The sequence below is a fragment of the Colletotrichum truncatum genome (genome assembly GCF_014235925.2).
Source record: "Colletotrichum truncatum strain CMES1059 chromosome Unknown Contig_0007, whole genome shotgun sequence".
Lineage (NCBI taxonomy): Eukaryota > Fungi > Ascomycota > Sordariomycetes > Glomerellales > Glomerellaceae > Colletotrichum > Colletotrichum truncatum.
Genome location: NW_027222404.1, coordinates 1,338,278 through 1,357,624, shown reverse-complemented (window position 1 = coordinate 1,357,624; position 19,347 = coordinate 1,338,278). Strand labels below are relative to the sequence as shown.

Below are 19,347 nucleotides of genomic sequence, written 5' to 3'. Positions count from 1 at the left end.
TATGAGGAATTCATTGGTATAAATATCATGTATGTGTCTGCAGCTAGGGGAGACCAGCAAACGAGACGATGGGCTACGTATATAGTAGACAATCTCTGGCCGAGTAACTCGGAAGGTTTTAAGTAAGACTTTTAATTCTTGAAGTACCTTAGTCTAGCTGGGATGTGCCAGGCTGAAAGCCCGGCGCTGATCCTGGAGTAGTAAACTTGCATTGCCACGAGGACGGGCAAAGCGTCAAGACATAAGTAGAAACAATGGCCTTGGCGCTTTGAAGGGTATAGCCAATCGCGGCTGTATTTTTACGCGTAATAGTGTGACCGGCGTCGTCGCCAGATCCATGCGTGGCCCTAGAGCCCGAATCTTTAGCCCCGCCTCGACGTAATGCACAAAGGAGACTGCGTAAACTCCGCCGGGACAAGGCCGAGGTCTCCCTGGAAATGCCGGCGCCTTAGCGTATCAACCTACTTGTGTGCAGTCTTCATGTTGTTCAGCCACTCATGATGCCCTCGTGCACCCTGTCCGGTGCCCGCTCCATGTCCATGGTTCCCACTCGGGCCGTAGTTGCGCAAGGAACGATGGGCAGAGCAGCCTCGGGCCAATGGTCTTGAACCATCAACATAAAAGTGTATGCCTTCTTCTCGAAAAGGGGGAAGAAACTCTCATGTTGCTCTTCATTCCACCTGACACTTCATCATCTTCTCACACTCTCGTTAAATCACCTGTTCTATCATGCGACACTTTGTAGTGGCCTCGACCATTGCACTGGCAATGCCAATCACATCCAGTCCCATAGAGTGGTCCGAAGCTCTCACCATCGCTCGCGACTTTGTCTCTAACCTGACCCTCTCTGAGAAGATTGGAATCGTATCTGGTGGATATCTCTCCCCTGCACCCGCCTGCGTGGGTGCCATTGGGGCCATACCTCGCGTTGGTTTTGAGGGTATATGCCTCTCAGATGGCCCGACTGGTTACTCCCGGTCAGATGGTGTCAGCGTGTTTCCTGCAGGTATCACGATTGCGGCAACCTGGGATAGAGATCTTATGCATCAGCGTGCCGTGGCCCTCGGGGAAGAATTCAAGGCCAAAGGGGCTCACGTCCTTCTTGGGTAAGTCAACCCGCACCTCGAACCTCCTGCCCACCTTTCGCATGGGCTCTGGAAATTCCGTCTCCGGCTAGAAAGCTAATGATAAAATAAGACCTTCCACGGGGCCGTTGGGACGGAGTGCTCGTGCAGGTCGCAACTGGGAAAGCTTCGGCCCAGACCCGTACTTGGCGGGGGAAGCAATGAGTGCTACTGTGTCAGGCATTCAGTCGACAGGTGTTCAAGCGTGTTCTAAGCACCTGGTCGGCAATGAACAGGAAACTCAGCGGACATCCTCGAAAGTTTCGAATGGGACGGTCGAGGCCGTTTCCTCCAACATTGACGACCGAACCCTGCATGAGCTCTACCTCTGGCCGTTTGCCAACGCCATCAGGGCCAACACGTCGAGCATCATGTGCAGCTACAACCGGTTTAACGGAAACTACTCATGTGCGAACTCGGCGCTCCTGACCGACATCATCGCAAAGGAGTTAGCATTCACTGGTTACCTCGTGTCGGACTGGTACGCGACTCACTCAACGGCCGAGTCTGCCAACGCGGGCCTCGATTTGGAGATGCCGGGAAACGTGAGTGCGGCAGCAGGGTTCGCCTACTTCGGCGAACCTCTTCTCCAGGCGGTCAATAATGGCCTGGTGTCCGAGACCCGACTCGACGAGATGGCGCAGAAGGTCTTAACCCCATATTTCCGACTTGGCCAGGACAAGGACTACCCGTCCGTCGACCCATCCAGCGGTGCCGTCTTCTTGACATATCAATACGGCCAGAATTCTCCCTTATTCAGCTACTACCCCAAGGTGCCCGCTCGTGACGTGCGCGCTGGTCATGAGGAGATCATCCGTCAGGTTGGCGCTGCAGGCACCGTACTTCTCAAGAACACCAATGGCATCCTACCCCTTAAGAACATAACAAACGTTGGCATCTTCGGAAATGGTGCTGGGGACCCGGTCATTGGCTCGGCCAACTTCATTGACAAGAGACCCAATGGATTCGAGTACGGCACCTATGATATAGGTGGTGGCTCAGGAACCGTACGCCACACCGATCTCGTAACCCCACTCGCGGCAGTACGAGAAAAGGTCAGATCGTTAGGGGGACGGCTCCAAATCCTGCTCGACAATGATGAAGTGGCCGAGGGATCATTCAAGATGCTGTACCCCGTGCCTGACGTCTGCCTCCTTTTCCTCAAAGCATATGCAGCAGAAGGAAGGGACAGAGAGTCCCTCAATCTCCAGTATAATGCGACTATGGCGGTGGAGAAGACGGCAAGCGTTTGTCCAAACACGGTCGTTGTAGTTCACGGTCCTGGGGTTGTTTTGATGCCGTGGGCCGACAATGAGAATGTGACCGCCATTCTACATGCCCACTATCCCGGAGACCAGTCAGGAAATGCCCTTGTCGACATTTTGTGGGGGGCAACCGAGCCAACAGGACGTCTACCCTATTCTATTCCCAAGACACTTGCCGATTACGGTGCAGACATCGTAGAGAGCCCCAAGTACTCGGGCTCCAACGGATGGCATTCCGACTTCTCCGAGGGTCAACTAATCGACTACCGGCACATGGATGCCCACAATATCACTCCCCAGTACGAATTCGGATTCGGTCTGTCCTACGCTATGTTCGCCATGGGGAGAAGCCTGGAGGTTGAGGCGAAGACGAATCTCTCCGCGCTACCTGACGTATCTTTGGGCACCGCACCGGGTGGTTACGTCGACCTGTGGACGTATGTCGCAACAGTCTCCGTCGAGGTGACCAACCAGAGTGGCAAGCAAGGTTCGACGGTGCCGCAGCTCTATGTCTCATTTCCCACAGACACTACGCCTACAGGAACGCCTGTAAAAGTGCTGAGGGGTTTCAGCAAGATATCCGTGAACAGCGGCGAGACTCAGACAGTAAGCTTTCAGCTCATGAGACGGGATATCAGTTACTGGGATGTGACCACCAAGCAGTGGATTATACCTGCAGGAACCTTCAACATTTTGGCCGGCTTTAGCTCGAGGGACATTAAAGCCACGACCACAATCTCATTTGTTTGATATCGTATGTCTTACTTTTGTCCAGTGGAGGAAAGCAGATGGCGGCTGGGCCATGTATGTTTTCTGGCCCATGCCAGCCAAGTACATAGACTAAGAGCCTTTTCTGGGTTTGAAAACAAAGGCAAATGTACTCACAAATCCTAAAATATTGAGTTGGCAAAAAAGTGTTCGCCCTGCTTTCATTGCCATCGTGGCAATTTGATAATTTGGTACAAGTGTTTAGAACTCTCCAGACTTGATGCATACCTCTTTTCCAAATGCAAGCTTCTGAGTTCCTATACTTCGTACTGTTTACTGGGTTTTCGAGGGGAACCAAACAGTTTTCATCTTGATTGAACAATACCAGTTGGTATAATATTGTTTGCCACTAAGCGCAATTGTGCAGTACCACTTTGCGAGCTTGCAACGTAACACTCCATCAAACAGGATTATTCGCATCAAAAGATCTACTAGTTTCAAGAAAAAATGCAACGTAGTAAATACACATGAAATAGTTACAAAATCTATGCTGAGTCTCATTCGATCAAAATTGCCTCTCTCGCATCCTCACCGTACCAATGGGCTATACCCTGAAGAGCAACTAAAAATAATGTTGGCGTCCCGCCTCCGGTTAACCAAAACGCAAGGCACAGATTCATCAAAGGCTCCCTCCCTCACATAGCTAGATCCTCTGAAACAAGTTGTCTTTGACCATGGGGTAGCTGTCTCCGGCCCCATGAGACTCCATGTCAGCAGCACGCGTGGAGTTCTCCGTGAGAACAGCGCTAGGGTGGTAGAATGAGTAGATTACGGTGACGATGAACATGAGAAGGGCGTCGAGGACGTATACGTAGGCCTCCTTCTGCATCAGCGCGCCGTCGTTACCCTGTGCGTACTCGGCCAGACGGAAGATGGAGCGGACCATGATGAGCAGACTCGTGACGTAAAGGACCCATAGAAGCCGCCGCCAGCGTGCCGCCGTTGAGAGCGACACCGTCGTCGGCTTCCTGTAGATGCGGACATGGAACACCATCGTGACGATCATGAAAAAGGCAAAGAAGACGATTTGGATGCCCAGTCCGAGCAGGATCACGCCGTTTCCCATGCTCTGAGACGATTCTGATTTGGCCGTAGCCAGAATTCCTCCACCTGCAATGGCCAACTCAGTCAGTCGATTCAATGATGACTTTTAAACTGGGGTACAGAGAAAAGGAAGAAAAGGGTTTTGTGCGAGTGGGCGTACCTCCACCTTGCCCGAGGAACGACAGAATGTCTCCCAGCAGGAAGAATTTGGTGAGCCATTTCGGTCGAATCACGGAGTACGAGTCGCCGTGCAGAAAGCTTATCATCCGCCCGAGCACCATGTATATCGAAGCGGCGAATAGAGTTGGTCCAAGGAGGGTTAGAAGACTCTGGATGATGTAGGGCATCAGCTTCCAGTCCGGCGTCTGCCGGGCCGACATGGCTCGCGCAATATAGCCACCCGCCTCGACTGTTAAAGAGCATACGATCAGTGATACTGTGGACTAGGGATAAGGATAGAAAGTTTGCCCACATAGACAGCCAAGCATGAAGGGTATGAAATACCATGCTCTGTTCCTGAACAGAAGCTGGGTGTGGCGGACTGTTGCGACTATGAACAGAGCGGCAAAGAAGGCCGCAGCCCCAAACGAGGGATCGTAGTGATAGTACTTGAACCCCGCCATTGCACGGATACTGTATATGAATCTGATGGTGATGGTTGGTGGTGGCTGCTGCGTTGTATGGCTTCAAGCGTCAGATCGGTATTGACACGTGAGATGATGAAGTTGGTTTCCCGGTTGTTGAGCATTGGGGATTCCCACCGCGGAATTTCTGTGTATTTATATGAATTGTTATCTCCCACACCCGTAAGGTAGTTGTGTGGATCTACTAGGCAAGGAATAGTCTCTCTGGTTGGAATATGTCTACACCCGCGGCTAGGGAGTGACAAGGTGCCGACACGCTGAGTATATGCTGCGGCTTACCGTTACACCTTTGGAGCCAGTAACTTTCATCGTAGGGAAGCGGGCGGCCGAGCAACGGCGGAGCGGTGATAGAGCTATATCTGGCTTGGTTCGGAACGCCGAAATGGCCGGAAGAGTGGACTCAACCGCTGTGGCCAAAGTACAGGTACATGAACTATAAGGACAAAATGCATACCATACTACGTATACAGTACTGCGTTGAGCCTCCATTAATCGTTGTGTGCCACCCATTTACATTCCTAGCCCTGGTAAAGGCTTGACACGTTCGATCTTCAAAGTGTGGTAGTCCACAATCTGCCCCAAGGATCGCAAGTCACGCGTATTTGGCGGGGCTCTTAATACAGATGCCAGCGCCTCCCTTTCAGTCTGTGGCTTAGATCGAAAAGGCCATCGCATTTCCAGTGCCGTATAGACTTGAGAGGCCATGTTTCAGTTAGGGGCGCAGTCTCAAGTAATAGTAGTGGATTCAGAATACAATCAAGGCCAATGGTAGTGGAGTTCACACGCGTATTTGATAACCCCACGGGGGTGTGTTATTGCCAACGCCATCTGCTTCACAGCTCTCTGTGAGAAATCTCAATTGCGTTATGCATCTAAGTTTGCTGCGCAGCATAGTATGTAGGTACCATGATCTTGATCCCGGGCGTAACACCGGCAACCGTCAATAACAGGGGATGAGCGGCGCGGTAAATGCAGTTGAAGAGGCTATGAGAGGCCATAAGGGGGCACTGATTATTTCTTATCAGGTTAAAACTGACTAAATGCGACTACTTGCAGCAATTTTACGCGTTAAAATCGTCCAAAGGTGAAAGGCCCTCTGAAAGTAACCTTGCCATCCGCTTGAGAACTGACTTTTCCGTGATCGACTAGGATTAGGTTCTAAAATGAAAGCAGTGCTTTTTCTGCGTGCTTAGTCTGTTTTATTTCAAACAAGCAATGTTAGACAGATCGTACAAGTTGCAAGAAGACCTGACTTGTTCTTCTGAAAATAGGATAAACTTAGGCGTTTAGCCAAAGACTAACAAATTCTGATTCACAAAACTTTTCCTGTTTTGTTTCCGTTATTGCCTATACAAATACGCATCGCTTTGAATTAGTTCTATGTCAGATGGTTAGAGGCGATGAGAGGAATAGCATCTACCTTCGTCCGGATAGAACCTTTTCGTCACTTACCAAAGAGAACCAGCCTAATGCCATACAACAGCTGAATGACAAGTGCACACTTATCAACGTAAGCGCTGAATATCTTGGCTGAAACTACCGAGTAGGTACCTAGGCACATTAGAAGTGTAATGTTGGGGGGAATAAAAACAACATACCGTGTTGAAAAGTTGAAATGCTGGTAAGGTAGGCACCTAAGGTACGTATATTCACCAGCAGGAGTAAATACGACCCAGTGCCATGAGAGACGCTGTCCTCCAAAGTGAAAAGAAGCCTATTTGGGGTCCGGTAGGTGTAGTGACAGCTTATTGGCAATAGAAATCGTTGGTTCACAGTGCCTTGTAAGCCATTGAGGATGAGTGGCGAGCCACGAGACTGGATCGTCAGATAGATTTCTATGAACTGTAGCTACCAAAGAACTGTGTTAGCATAGAAACAATCTGAAATTTAGATGCATTCAAGTTGTTGAGTGGTGATGGTAAAGTGATGATTTGGCGAAGAACAAGAGATGCATCTGAAAGGGTCAGCTGTGTATGGGCAAGAAGGCTGGAATTTGGCAATTGCCTCCCGTCGCTGATATCAAACTTAGCAGATTTAGATAATATACCGGTTGAGGTAAGGAAGACGCTCAGTAAGCTTTCTATTCCTCGAGCAAGTAACAGCGAGAGAGTCTCAAGAGAGGCACGGAGCGGGCCGGGGCAGACCCACCCTTCAGCCCGGAGAAGCGGTCCTGCAGGTTACGGTGTGGATGTCTGCATTTGGTAGCAGTGGCGCCCCCACCCGGTGAGGCTGGGCCGTCTAGGGGTCTAAGCTCAGCGAAGTGGTATGTCCTTGCGCATGAGGCGGCATTTGGTTGGCAGGAAAAAGTTACGATAAGATCATCTTGATTTGATCTCAAAAGGGATGAGAGGGATCTTATGCCCTTACTGATCTGACAATCGTGCGGCGTAGTAAGATGTGTGGAGGTTTGATGTGCATAAACATGGATAAACCTATCATGCAGCAGATGTCTATACCGCCAATCCTGCATAATCTGTCTTTGGATCTGAAATACCTTACCAGAATTGTCACATTTGCCCCCCTAGCAGTTGTGTTACGGTTACGGTTGTGTCGTGTGATGAACCTACACCATTGACATTCTAGTAGTACTCTCTGCGGTATCAAGCTACTGAAATGAGATGAATATCCGCATTCGAACAACAGCGGTTCTGGGCTAGTCTGCTTTAGATTACCTCATGCATAAGAAGCTAAATCTGGCACCTGCACAAAAACCATTCCATCTTCTAGCCCAACAATCCCATGACCAAAAAAAAAAGAAAAAAAAAAAAAACCGTGCCAACTTGAATCCTTTTTTAACGGGTACTGAGCCAGGCCTCGACGGACTTGGTTTGCAGTGGATTAACGGCGCAGCATCAGTGGACCCCAAAAGGCCAGACCCCTCTTAGCTAGCCCCGCGGCTCTCCAGGGCCGTTAACCGGCAGGGGCGGCGCCACCCAATTTGCTGCCGACGATAAGGACACGTGGAGTCACGATAAGCCAAGCGACGGGTCCTCAGCGCTTAACAATAAAAACTCTGGCCACTCTTTTACTTTTTTTGATTACTTTTTTCTTTGGAGAAGAGAGAGAGAGAGTCTGGCCTTGATTGCCTCCCCCCAGCACAAAAAGTGGCACTGCTTCATCAATTTTGCATTCCATTGCAACCCTATCTCATCCCATTTATTTCTTCTTACACCTCTGTTTGGTAGTGGCCCCCCTCGTGACTCCGAGACAAGACGGAAATCTATCTGCAGCGTATCGCATAAGCCCTGCATAATTGCCAATTAACTAAAACACAAACTCACCTACTACGCATGCGGCATTGACGGTACCAAATATACACCTTTTCATACTTAGCTCAGTGCTCCCTTACCAAACCACAAAACACCAAACACCAAAAAAAAAAACAACCCCAACACCAAGCCTCGGCCACTTTTCAGCTCGATCCTCTTTAGCGTCTGCCACCACCCCGGTTAGCTCAACGAAGACGCCGCCGCCCCCTCCAACCCATCTTTCGTCTCGTCTCGTGTCGTCAGTCACGCAGCCGCCCCCATCTGTTCGTCTCTTTACCCCGGGCGTTCTCTCTTACTCTCCTCCCTGCCTCCTCTTTCTCTCGCCCTTGCAGGAACCAACTATTCGACTCGCAAAAACCAGCAAACACATCACTACTGTCCAGTCCGTTCACACCGCCACCTGCGTGTGATCCGCATTCGACGAGACCATTTCCACCTCCAGCTGCAATCTACTGCACCTCCAGCACTGTCAGCTCCAACTTTTCTACCCTACGTGTCCAGTCCCGACGCTGGAATCCTTTCGTCTCACCCGCCACCGCTTCTCGCCCCCTCCTCGCTCTCACTAACCTTGCCATCGCTGCCGAAAATGGCTTCCATCATCGATGCCCTCTGGGACTTTAATACCCACGTCACGCTCTTTGGTCGCATGATGTTTCTCTGGTCCTTTGTCCTTTTCGGAATCGTTATTGCTGTCCAGCTGTCGCAGTACGGAGAGCCTGATCATACGAGAATTCAGTGGGTGCGCTTTACTGACGAGTCTCGGTAAGTTTGAGTCAATTTCCATATTTCTTTTTTACTTGTGTTTGTCTTGCTTTTTTGTCTCTTCATTCATGCCTCGTCTCCCCTCATTTTCATTTCCATCTTCCCTGGTCGCCAAACATGCTGCATGGACGTCTGAACTCCGTCTGAACCAAGACTGTCATCCCGCTTTGCCTTTTGCGTCCGCCGTTTCAACCCGCGCTTCGCATTGCATTGCATTTCTTTGTCTTTTCTTCCTGCCATGAGACCCGTGCGCAATGCTTTAGGGGATCCCCTCCCTCGCCTGTATCCGCCATGGATCTTCCATGCGACAAGGTTTCACCGTCCCCGCAATTTGTCTCTCCTTATTTAGCTAGGGGGCACTTTGTTTGATGACATGCCATGGATGCACGTTGCAACCAAAAAGAAACACTCATCTTGTTCTTACGCATATAAGAACCGGGCCGAGGAATCTCTGCTAATCTCTGTCTTGCTCATGCAACCCACAGTCCCTACTGGCTCACCTTCTACGTCCTCGAAGTCTTCTTGTTCTTCACCGGCGCCTATCCTATGCTCTACGACAAAATGTCCATGTACCTTGGCACTGGTTACGAGGAGCAGATACTCAACGCCATCTGGATTGGTCTTTTGAGCGTCGAGGCCCTGATGGTCGCCGGCGTCGCTGTGCTTTCCATCTCCCGCAAGCTCAAGGCCCCGCCCAAGCAGAAGACCAACTAAAGACGTCGCGCGCGTGTTGTCCGTTGTTCGAGACCATTATATATACCCCCCCCCCTCGTTTTGTTGCTACACGCGAAAAAGGAAGATACCCCCTCTTACGGGAGGAGCGCGGTCGCAACATGTTGCCAGATACTGCATCTTTGGAGTTGGAGGCTGCTCTCAATATACCTCTCTGTTTTGCGTCCATGCATTCGCTTTCGATTGTCATTCAATAGTGACCCCTCCGACTACCATGCCCTACCCTCAAACGACCGATATGTTTCATGAAGATACCCAAAACGAACGCGATGCTTTGATTAGTGGATCAGCGTTTTCGACAACGCCAAGAATGAGAGAAGCCTACGAAAGAGCCGGACGAGCATCATTTCTCAGCGTCTATCTGCGCTGGAAGCGCATACGCACCGAATGAACAAAGCCATGATTAAGCAGCTCAAAAGAAAACGCCATAAACAACCAACAGCCCGAGATCCTGGGACTCGATGCTCTTTCAGACCAAAGGCTGCGCCCAGGAATTTGAAGGAGGAACAGGACCCTGGCGAGCGTGGTTGGCTGCAAATAGTAAGCCGCAACCCAATGAAGAAGGAAGATCTTGGCAATCGAAAGGTCGGACGGAGACAAGTTTCCCCGCGTAATACTACTACTACGCATACGACCGCCAGATCCTACGATCTTCAGGTCATTACGGCTATGTATAGCCTGCAGCCCCATTTCGGGGGCCTAGCGAACAGTTGGCCGTCTTAGGAACTTCCTCAATACACGTGTTTTCCACCCCCTTCGTACAAATGAGTACCGCCGTCTTGGCAAATGTCGTGCATGCAGCTGTGTTCAATCTGGAGAAATATATCCCAATCTGCAGGCCATTCGATAGTTCCCGCTGGTTCTTCTCTCCGCCCCCTCCCTCAATCACACCCTCCTCCGAGCCGGCTAAATCCTGATAGTATGTGACCCCTGAGTACGTCTTCCCCGCATCGTACCTCGCGACGGACCTGCGGCTCATCACAGGAGACGCCGGCAAGTTGGCTACTGTCGCGAAACGTCTCGAACGGATTTCCGCCGTTTGCGCCCTTGATCTCGGTCGGTTTTGAACCGAATCGACGGCGCATTTGGCCGTGCTGTCTATCGAGGATGGTTTTCCATCATGAAGTTTTCTTCATTCATCTCTCGCCCCCCCTGCACAAAGCCAAGTCTCGCAGGCAGACATCTCGTTCTAACTAACCCGAAAGACGTGACAGTGACAACTAGGAAATCATATGGATATAGAAGACATAAAGCCGCTCTTTAGATTAAAACTAAATTCAATCAGTAAAACTACCACACTCTCTTGCCGTGTCACACACACACACACGTACACCTGCAGCGTCACCATGGCGCGACTCTCGTTGATCCCCCTATTGGCCCTCCTCACCCTCGCCGTCGCCCTCTCAGTCGAACCCAACTCCCTCCGAGCAAACGCCCAGCTTAACCCAATCGCCGTCGACACCGCCACGCCCCGCCTCACATGGCGCCTCACCTCTTCCAAACGCAGCGATAACCAAACGGCCTACCAAATCCACGCCTCCTCCACCTCGTCATTCACCTCCACGCTATGGGACACCGGCAAAGTGTCCTCCGCGGACCCCTGGGCAAACTACGCCGGCGACGCGCTATCCTCCCGCTCGGCCGTCTTCTGGCGCGTCAAGGTCTGGGACGCCGCCGGCGCCGAGTCGTCGTGGAGCTCCACGGGGACCTTTGAAGTATCCCTCCTCGACAGGCAAGACTGGGGGGACGCAGAATGGATCACCAACAAGGCCTTCGCAACAGGGACCACGTCCCTCCCGCGCTTCGCGAGGCCCTTCACCGTGACGTGCCCCGTGACGCAAGCCCGCCTGTACATCCTCGGCCTGGGCCTGCACTATCCCCTCCTCAACGGCGTCAAGGTGGGCGATGACGTGCTCTCGCCGGCGTACGCGACGCTGAACAAGACGATGCCGTATTCCACCTACGACGTCCTCGACGGGCTCCGCCTCGGTCGGAACGTGCTTGCCGTGGAACTCGGCAAGGGAATCTACGACAACACGGCGCCGTTGCTTGGCCGGTATACAAAGTTCAAGCAGGCTGCGCGGGAACTCATGCTACTCGCGCAATTGGAGTATACGTGCGAGGACGGAACCGTGGAAAAGGTAGCTACTGACTCGTCGTGGGTGACTACCGTCGACGGACCGTGGATCGAGGCGCATTGGTACGGCGGTGAGGAATATGACGCGCGCAAGGAGGTCGACGGGTGGGCTGGTGTGTGTCACAATCGGTCGTCTTGGGTTAACGCGAGCGTCACGACGCCGCCCGCGGGGAAACTTGTTAGTCCGCGCTCGCCGCCTCTCAAAGTTACCGAGACGATAGTTGCAAAGTCGGTCAGAAAGGTTCGTGCCCTCTTTTTTTTTTGAAAATTGTTTCTCTGCAGCGCATGCTGACTAGATAGGCTTCCAACGGACAATGGGTGTTTGACCTGGGCACCAACATCGCGGGTCACTTCACGCTTCACATCAAAAACCAGGGCGATAAAGCAGGTACACGAATTACGTTTTGGCCGGGAGAAACAGCGGGTGCGGACGGCGTAAGCCAGGCGTCAAGCGGCTCCCCTATCTTCGACGCATACACACTGTCCTCGTCCGATGTACAGGCTTACACGCCGCGGTATCTTTACCATGGGTACCAGTACCTCGGCGTGAACCTCACTTGGACGCCAGAAGCATCAGATCTGGTGGGCTATGTAATTCGCGCCGCCAACGAGCCCGTCTTGACGCTCTCGACTTCAAACTCGCTCTTCAACTCTATCCATGGGCTAGTCGACCGCTCAATCAGGGGCAACATGCACTCGGTCCTCACTGACTGTCCGCACCGGGAAAAGTACGGCTGGTTGGAACAGGACCATCTTGTCTTTGGACCTTTGACGATGGGTTACGATTTGGAAGCGTACTTGGACGATCTGGTGAGGACCATCGGCGACGCGCAGGCCTCTGATGTTCCGGGCCTCATCCCGGATATCGCGCCCGAGTACGGGAATCCCATGGGCGGAGGATACCGAAATGACCCGAATTGGGGGAGCGCCGTGGTTCTTGTGCCGCTCAAGGCGTATAAGCAGTACGGCGATATATCCATCCTCACGAAGAAACGCAAGGAAATGGTCGAGTATGTGGATTACCTCGTCCGTCGCGCCGGGGGCAAACCGTATCTGAATGACGGCGGTTTGGGAGATTGGCTGAACCTGGATACTTCAACACCCAAAGGTGCTGCTTCCACATTTGGGTTCCATGGAGCTGCGCAGGGAATGGCTGAAGTTGAGGCGCTTCTAGGGAACGAGGCGGAGGCGGAGAAGTATGCTGCGCTCGCAGAGAGTCTGAGGCAGGGTTTCCACGGAATGTGGTTTAACCAGACAGCCGGGGGGAACTACTACTGCACGAACTCCCAGGGTTGTAACGCGTTTGCGTTGGGTATGGGTGCTGCACCGGGGGATACGCGCGAGAAGGTTCTCGCCTCCATAGTAGAGTCCCTGGAGAAGCGCAACTGGGCTATGACGGTCGGTGAAATTTCTCTCCCCTCGCTTTTTGAGGAGCTCCATGACGCGGGTCGAGATGATGTGCTGTACAACATCATGAGCAACGACAAGGACTGGGGCTACGGAAGGATGGTCAGAGAGGGCGCTACGTCGCTGTGGGAGCACTGGGATCTACCGGTGACGGGCGGCTCGAGGAACCATTTCATGTTCGGGTACGCTGACTCTTGGATCATTCGTCTTAGCGGTCTTGCGCAAAGAGAAGGGAGTGTTGCGTGGAGGGAGATTGAGTATGCGCCAATTGTCGTGGGTGATTTGACGTTTGCTGAGACAAGATACCGCACTCCGCGAGGCGATGTGAGTGCTAAGTGGGAGAGAGATGGAGGGCGGTTACAGTATGAGATTGTTGTGCCTGTTGGGTCAACGGGCTGGGTTGTGTTGCCGGCAGTTGATGTACAGGAGGGCGGCGCGGCTATTAAGAGCGGAGAGGGAGTGGTATCTTTCGAGGAGAAGAATGGGACGACGACGATTTTGGTGGGTTCCGGAACATTTTCTTTTTCAGGGACGTTGAGCGATGATTGAGTCATGGAAGTGATTGAACAGTGGTCACGATGGATAAGGTGTATTCGCTGCAAGGCAATTGTGGTTTCACTGTTGTTATCACAGAAATTCAATGCAAGATCTTTCGATAAGAGTTCATCGTAGAAGCACTTAACTTACAGATGGGAATGGGATGATACCCAACGGCGGTCGATGACCAACCCGTGGGCGTATTAGATCTCCTCAACAACCTTGTTTCCAATAAATTCTCCAGAAAAGAGTTTGTGTAAATTTCGACAGCAGTCCTCCTGTTTTCCTGATCGTTGTAGTCCTTCAACTCTCTTCCTCTTCATCTCCAGCATCCCCTTGAGGGTATACTTCGGTGACTCCTTCGGAAGAAAGAGGAATCGGCAGATTCTGGTGGGAGTCTTGATAGTGCTGTAATTATTTGGTAAGTATCCAAAGGGAAGAACAATGAGAAAAGAGGAGGAGAGTACTTACCCTGTTGCGGCTGCGAGCAGCCTGATACCAGCAGAAACACCCAGGCACCGTACAGAACAAGATCTTCATGGCAATTCCCCTGGCAGGGGCGGCTCCCTCAGAGACAGCAATACCGCCAGCGGCAGGGACGGATATAGACCCAGCAGAAGATGAAGAGGGGGGGGCGACAACAATACCAGCAACAGCAGTGGTAGCTTCAACGACAGGTTCAGCATCAGCGGCGGCGTTGGTGCTGTTCAACTCGGTGTTGGAGCTTGAAAGGAGCTCATTGGCAAACTTATAGCGCTCGGTAGTGATATAGTTAGGCACACAGTAGTTCATCTGCACGATATCTTCCCAGTCTTGGAAAGATTCTTCTTCAATACGCAGGAGCACAGCGCGGATATCTTGGCGGAGTTGTGATCCCATTGTTGCGTAGGTCTTCCTTGATTTGCGAGCGTGGTCTTATGGTGTGAACAGGTAGAAGAAAGGAAGAGAGAAATAAACAGGATGGAAAGGACATAAATTGCAAAGGGACCGAAGGGAAGGGAAAATAAAGAATCTTACCTGCCTCAAGAGAGTGAAAGCAGAAAGAGAAAGAAGCATCAGACGCAGGAGGGAAGGAAAATCTGATTGAGGTAGAAGTTGCAGAAACCCGAACTCGTCAGCCCGGTCTTTCCAGTACTTCAAAGTATTAACCCCAGAAATTCGTAGACTGTGAGTCACTGAGATATTGGAAGGGAAACAACATCCAAAGCCCCTTCCTCCCTTCTAACTTCCCTCCGTGCCATACCAAAGTCACTCCTCAGCCAGGCTCGAGCCAAACAAGATGCAAGAACAAATGTTGAAGACTCCAGCCAGTCAGAAGGTTATTCGCGACAGGTATTTCTCCTCTATCCAAAGCCAAGTACAAAATCTGATAAGAAGCCAGTTCGGCCTCTGAACAGTTTGCAGCGGCCATCGAAAAGGAGCTTGGCGATGTCATAGCCACTCTTGATCGTTTATGCGAGACATGCCCTGGTCCTGGTGGTGTCTATGAGGACGCTGAAGAAAAGGAACGCAAAGAGAAGATCATCTCTCACACCAACAGAGTCACCAAGCATACACGAAAGACTACTAAGACTCGTAAGGCTCAGTATCGACAGATTGCAGGCACTAAAAAAGAAGAAAGCTCGGCAAGGAAGGAGGTTGATCTCACGTTGGATTCCGATGCGAACCATTGCGAGGAAATTGAAGATGCCTTTTCCATGTTCCTTGATGAGGAGCTTGAAAACATGCAGAGAGTGATTTTCAAGGACTTTGGCTTCACTGCGTAGGACAAGAAACTGGAGGAAGTTTGATGTGTCGTAGTGCAAGGCCACTTTTGGGGCAGAATGGCAAATAGGGAGAAACAGGCAAGCATTCAAAAACTCAATCACCCGTGAACATGGAAATTTTGTGAATCAACCTTGTTTGGTAATTCCATAGGCTCAACTGAGCAATAACTATCTGCGATACCAAACGTCCAACGCACTTTTCAGCCGGTGATTAAAACACACTGCTTACTCCAGCATTGAGTACAGAAATCATGATCCATTCCGAGCCAACCAGAACCCAAAGAAACAACCCTTGGTGCAAGGTTAGTTGAATGGTGTGGATTCCAGAGTCCTTTAGTTCTCGTTATGGACGTTGCGCAGGTGCTACATGTTCCTCGTCAGTAAATGACCCTGACTGGGTAGTTCAGTATCAAATGTAACTCACCAGAGCCAGATAGCCGGCGACCTTGTACTTCTTGTCACAGATGTGGCAGCGCAGTGACTGAACTTGCTCCTCGTCGTCTTCCTCTTCTTCATCCGTCTCCGCACCTTCTTCAGCAGCATTGGAAGAAGCTTCGGCGGCGCTGGAAGAAGCCTCAGCAGCGGGGGCGAAGTTGCCGGCGATGTGGTCGTTGGTGAAAAAGTCCTCCAGTCTCTGAGCAGGCTGAAAGTTGCCATTATTGTTGACAGCCTGGAAGTCTTGATTGTAGCCAGCGATGGCGTTTGTACCGAAACCTCCACCAGTGCCAGGTCGAGGCGCGCCCATACCAGCAAAGAAGCCGGGGTTAGCTTCCTGGACGGTGGGAGGCATGAAAATCAACGGAGAGTTGCCAGCCGAAGAGATGCCGGGGACAGGAACGCCGCTGATATTGGGCAGGGCGCCAGTCTGGCCATTGTACCGGATCACGTTGTAAAAGTTGGCATGGTTCGCGTTGACGAAAGGCATGAAAGTGACGGGGGTGCCAGAGATCCAACCAACACCACTGCCCGTCTGGACATGATATCCATGGTACAAGACAGCAAATTCGCTCATGGGGATGGTCTCGCGGATATCCTCACTGGATTGAAAAGCTGCCTCACGCAAGCGGAGCTTCAGCAACAGGGATTCGTTGTACCGGATGACGTTGCTGAGAGGCAGTCTCATGGCGGTTGCAATACCCTGGAGGTGCTGCAGAATCGCAGCATTGACTGACTCGCTGAGGTCGCGATCCATATTGCTATCATTGAGGTTAGAAGCAACGTTTCCTTAATCAGTACATTATACGTACGCGGTTTTTCTGCAAAAGAAGTCGATTGGTCTTGTGTCTTGAGCAATGTTGGGACCTCTGGAGGAATCAATGTTGAGGTGAAGAAAGAGAAGTTTTGAAAGAAGGAATATCTTTTTTGATTCTCTTGTAGGCGTCGAGAAAATCTTTCAGTCGGCTGAGTCGTCGACGCCGGTGAGAAAGGGTGCAAAGAGAAGGACTCTCCTTGCCGACGAGATGGCTCTCGCCCCTGTGTGCCCTCACGATACCTTCACCCACATCTAAAATCCATCGTCATGACGACAAGGGCTAGGATCATGTGATAGGTGAGAGGTCTGCTCCACGGCATTCCATGACCTCTTTGATGCTTTCTACGAAGGAGGCCTCTTCTTGTAGACAACCATCCCCAAAGCTACCAGCAACCCTTCGAGGGCTTTCCCAAGAGAACTTCATCGTTGTGGCGAGGAACAGCCTGTGGAAGCGCACAAATATCGCCGTTGGTATCATTCGACATTGACAGACTTTCTTACTGACCTACTGCTCGTGTTCGAGGACAGTCAGTTCCTCGGGAAGCCTCTACAAAGCTTGCCGGCTTTACTTTCCTCGGCATATGAGGGATCTTTGCAATCAGTTGCTTTTACACAGAAGGTAAAGATATCTACCTTTCCACTGTCGTTGTTCTGTCTTGGCTGTTTTGGTATTGACCATGAAAGAAAGTCGCATCTTTGACTTGCCAAATTAACGGAAAATAAAAAGCCAGAGCCTGACGGAAATGACCTGACGCCAACATCATCAGCTTCAGTATCGTCATAATTAGCATCCAATTCTTCCTGGAAAAGCAGCATTGCACGGCAGTATGCAGTCCGGTAAAACTTCCAAGTTGACTTTGGTCACGTCCTCATCCGGTATTAAGGAGGAGAAGAGAGCGGTGCCGACGGATTCTCAAGTGGCTGAAAATAGTGGCTCGGACAGGAGCCAAGACTCAGAAACCGAGAGAAGCGTTTCCGTAGAGTCTGAAACAGATGATGAAGAGGTGGAAGAGCCCTTTCAGACTCCCCTACCTGTTCGCACACGCAAACTCAAGAAGCAGAAGCTCGATGGCTCCGTGGACAGAGTTAACACGCCCTCAACGGCGACTACAATGCAAAGTGACACCGACAATTACTTAGATATTGAAATTCCAACCTTAGACGACAGCACCATTCCGCTCAGCTACTCAGGGCGTCATCGCAAGGCGACGCCGCCAATTACTGATGGACAATCGGGAAACGAGTCTTCTACCCCGTCGACTCCGAGCAAGCCCCCTTCCAAGCGCCGCCGGGTAGTGTCTTCAAGAGGCCCAGTACCGACTCATGCAGAAGCGGTGAAAAAAGTTGAGAACTTGACTGCCGAGCTGAAGTCGATCATAGAGCAGCACAGAGCTCAAAACGAACTCTACGAAGATCTCACTTACGAGAACAGTGCGACGCCCGATATTCTCGATGCTTCAGTTCGCGCTTCTCGTCATCGTTTACAACAAGCTCTGCATGAGTACAAAGTAGCCAACTGCATTCAACGACTGCCTGCGTCTTCCGAACTACCTCACGAGATCATAGAGCTTCGCGACTCCCACCACCTGGCCATTTGGGAGAAAGAGAAGTGGTACGCGAATACCAGAGCGGTCTTTTGGCGCCTTTCCAAACTTGACCGTGAAAAGTCAGAGCTGTGGCAGAAGCTCCAACAAGCCAAGAGCGAGATGGCTGCGGCGCTGCAGCGTGAGAGTGCCGAGAATGGGATCTGCACGACACAGCAATCTCAAGGTAATCTCGAACCCATTGGGATGCTACCTGGTGGTAGGCCGCTGTATAAGCCGTCTCCTGCGCTTGAAAAGATTCGACAAAAGCTTGAGGCAACCAAAAAAGAGGCTTCGGAGCCATTTTACTTTCCTGGTACGACTGACTTTGGAAATTCTCCTACTGAATATGCTCCTTCTCCGTTCATTGCATCATCTACTGGCAACATTGCAAGCCCGTGGCCTTTTGTCAAGAAGGCGGACACTCTCAACAAGAAGGGTGTCAAAAAGGGCAACTTGTGACTGGTTGGCAAGTGTAACAATGGTCTTGAACATGCTTTCTTTTCTTTCTTGCTCTTTTACGCCAGTTTAATCAGTAAAAGACGAGAGCTTGGCCATTAACCAGAAGGTTTGTTCCAATTTTTTTTGCTCTTTGAGGCGAACAATCGGTTGACCTCCAGACAATTCAGATTCGCTCGGGCTTCAGCTCTACTTGCCATGCGTTGCCGCATCAACAACTGGAACGTAAAGCATGCAAGGCATGAAGACAGAAGCGCGATTATTTGCATTGCTCTCGCGTTTTTCTTTCTATATTTATTTGTAAGTCTCCCTGCCCATCATTGGTAATTTCCTTTCCACTAACAGAAACCTTCGATTCCACTACGTTAGATGAAGGCAGACTCCCTGCCCGGCATCACTCCGCTAGCGCGTAACCACACGAGGTCTCATGACATTACCCGCGGATCCCGGAGCCGAAGCGGACGGCACCCATAGCCGCTCCTCTTGATCTTCCGCCAATGCAGACGGCAGACCACACCTCCCGCAGTGACACACCCTGCAATGCATCTCACCACTAGCGGTTTCTTACCCCACAAACCACCCCGGATTTTGACAGCTG

General features: G+C 51.2%; 8 protein-coding genes across 8 annotated transcripts; 5 read left to right on the top strand and 3 right to left on the bottom strand.

The window, feature by feature from the left end:
- Positions 1-729: 729 nt before the first annotated feature.
- On the top strand, positions 730-3,139 carry CTRU02_210790 (uncharacterized protein; the record flags this gene model as incomplete). The annotated part of the gene is made up of 2 exons (XM_036721967.1): positions 730-1,106; positions 1,198-3,139. 2 exons carry the CDS (start codon positions 730-732, stop codon positions 3,137-3,139), a joined length of 2,319 nt encoding a protein of 772 aa, XP_036586339.1.
- A 661-nt stretch (positions 3,140-3,800) lies between these two features.
- CTRU02_210789 (RTA1 domain-containing protein) lies at positions 3,801-4,824 on the bottom strand (the record flags this gene model as incomplete). The annotated part of the gene is made up of 3 exons (XM_036721968.1): positions 3,801-4,297; positions 4,362-4,610; positions 4,674-4,824. 3 exons carry the CDS (start codon positions 4,822-4,824, stop codon positions 3,801-3,803), a joined length of 897 nt encoding a protein of 298 aa, XP_036586340.1.
- Positions 4,825-8,700: 3,876 nt separating this feature from the next.
- CTRU02_210788 (uncharacterized protein) lies at positions 8,701-9,590 on the top strand (the record flags this gene model as incomplete). Its single annotated transcript, XM_036721969.1, has 2 exons — positions 8,701-8,876; positions 9,362-9,590. The coding sequence occupies 2 exons, from the start codon at positions 8,701-8,703 to the stop codon at positions 9,588-9,590; spliced, it is 405 nt and encodes a 134-aa protein (XP_036586341.1).
- Positions 9,591-10,954: 1,364 nt separating this feature from the next.
- On the top strand, positions 10,955-12,010 carry CTRU02_210787 (alpha-l-rhamnosidase; the record flags this gene model as incomplete). The annotated part of the gene is made up of 1 exon (XM_036721971.2): positions 10,955-12,010. The coding sequence occupies one exon, from the start codon at positions 10,955-10,957 to the stop codon at positions 12,008-12,010; it is 1,056 nt and encodes a 351-aa protein (XP_036586343.2).
- A 1,982-nt stretch (positions 12,011-13,992) lies between these two features.
- Positions 13,993-14,568, bottom strand: CTRU02_210786 (uncharacterized protein; the record flags this gene model as incomplete). Its single annotated transcript, XM_070205512.1, has 2 exons — positions 13,993-14,097; positions 14,161-14,568. The coding sequence occupies 2 exons, from the start codon at positions 14,566-14,568 to the stop codon at positions 13,993-13,995; spliced, it is 513 nt and encodes a 170-aa protein (XP_070060755.1).
- Positions 14,569-14,980: 412 nt separating this feature from the next.
- CTRU02_210785 (uncharacterized protein) lies at positions 14,981-15,455 on the top strand (the record flags this gene model as incomplete). The annotated part of the gene is made up of 2 exons (XM_070205511.1): positions 14,981-15,021; positions 15,071-15,455. The coding sequence occupies 2 exons, from the start codon at positions 14,981-14,983 to the stop codon at positions 15,453-15,455; spliced, it is 426 nt and encodes a 141-aa protein (XP_070060754.1).
- A 333-nt stretch (positions 15,456-15,788) lies between these two features.
- On the bottom strand, positions 15,789-16,647 carry CTRU02_210784 (uncharacterized protein; the record flags this gene model as incomplete). Its single annotated transcript, XM_036721972.1, has 2 exons — positions 15,789-15,818; positions 15,880-16,647. The coding sequence occupies 2 exons, from the start codon at positions 16,645-16,647 to the stop codon at positions 15,789-15,791; spliced, it is 798 nt and encodes a 265-aa protein (XP_036586344.1).
- Positions 16,648-17,534: 887 nt separating this feature from the next.
- Positions 17,535-18,752, top strand: CTRU02_210783 (uncharacterized protein; the record flags this gene model as incomplete). The annotated part of the gene is made up of 1 exon (XM_036721973.1): positions 17,535-18,752. One exon carries the CDS (start codon positions 17,535-17,537, stop codon positions 18,750-18,752), a length of 1,218 nt encoding a protein of 405 aa, XP_036586345.1.
- Between the last annotated feature and the right edge of the window lie 595 nt (positions 18,753-19,347).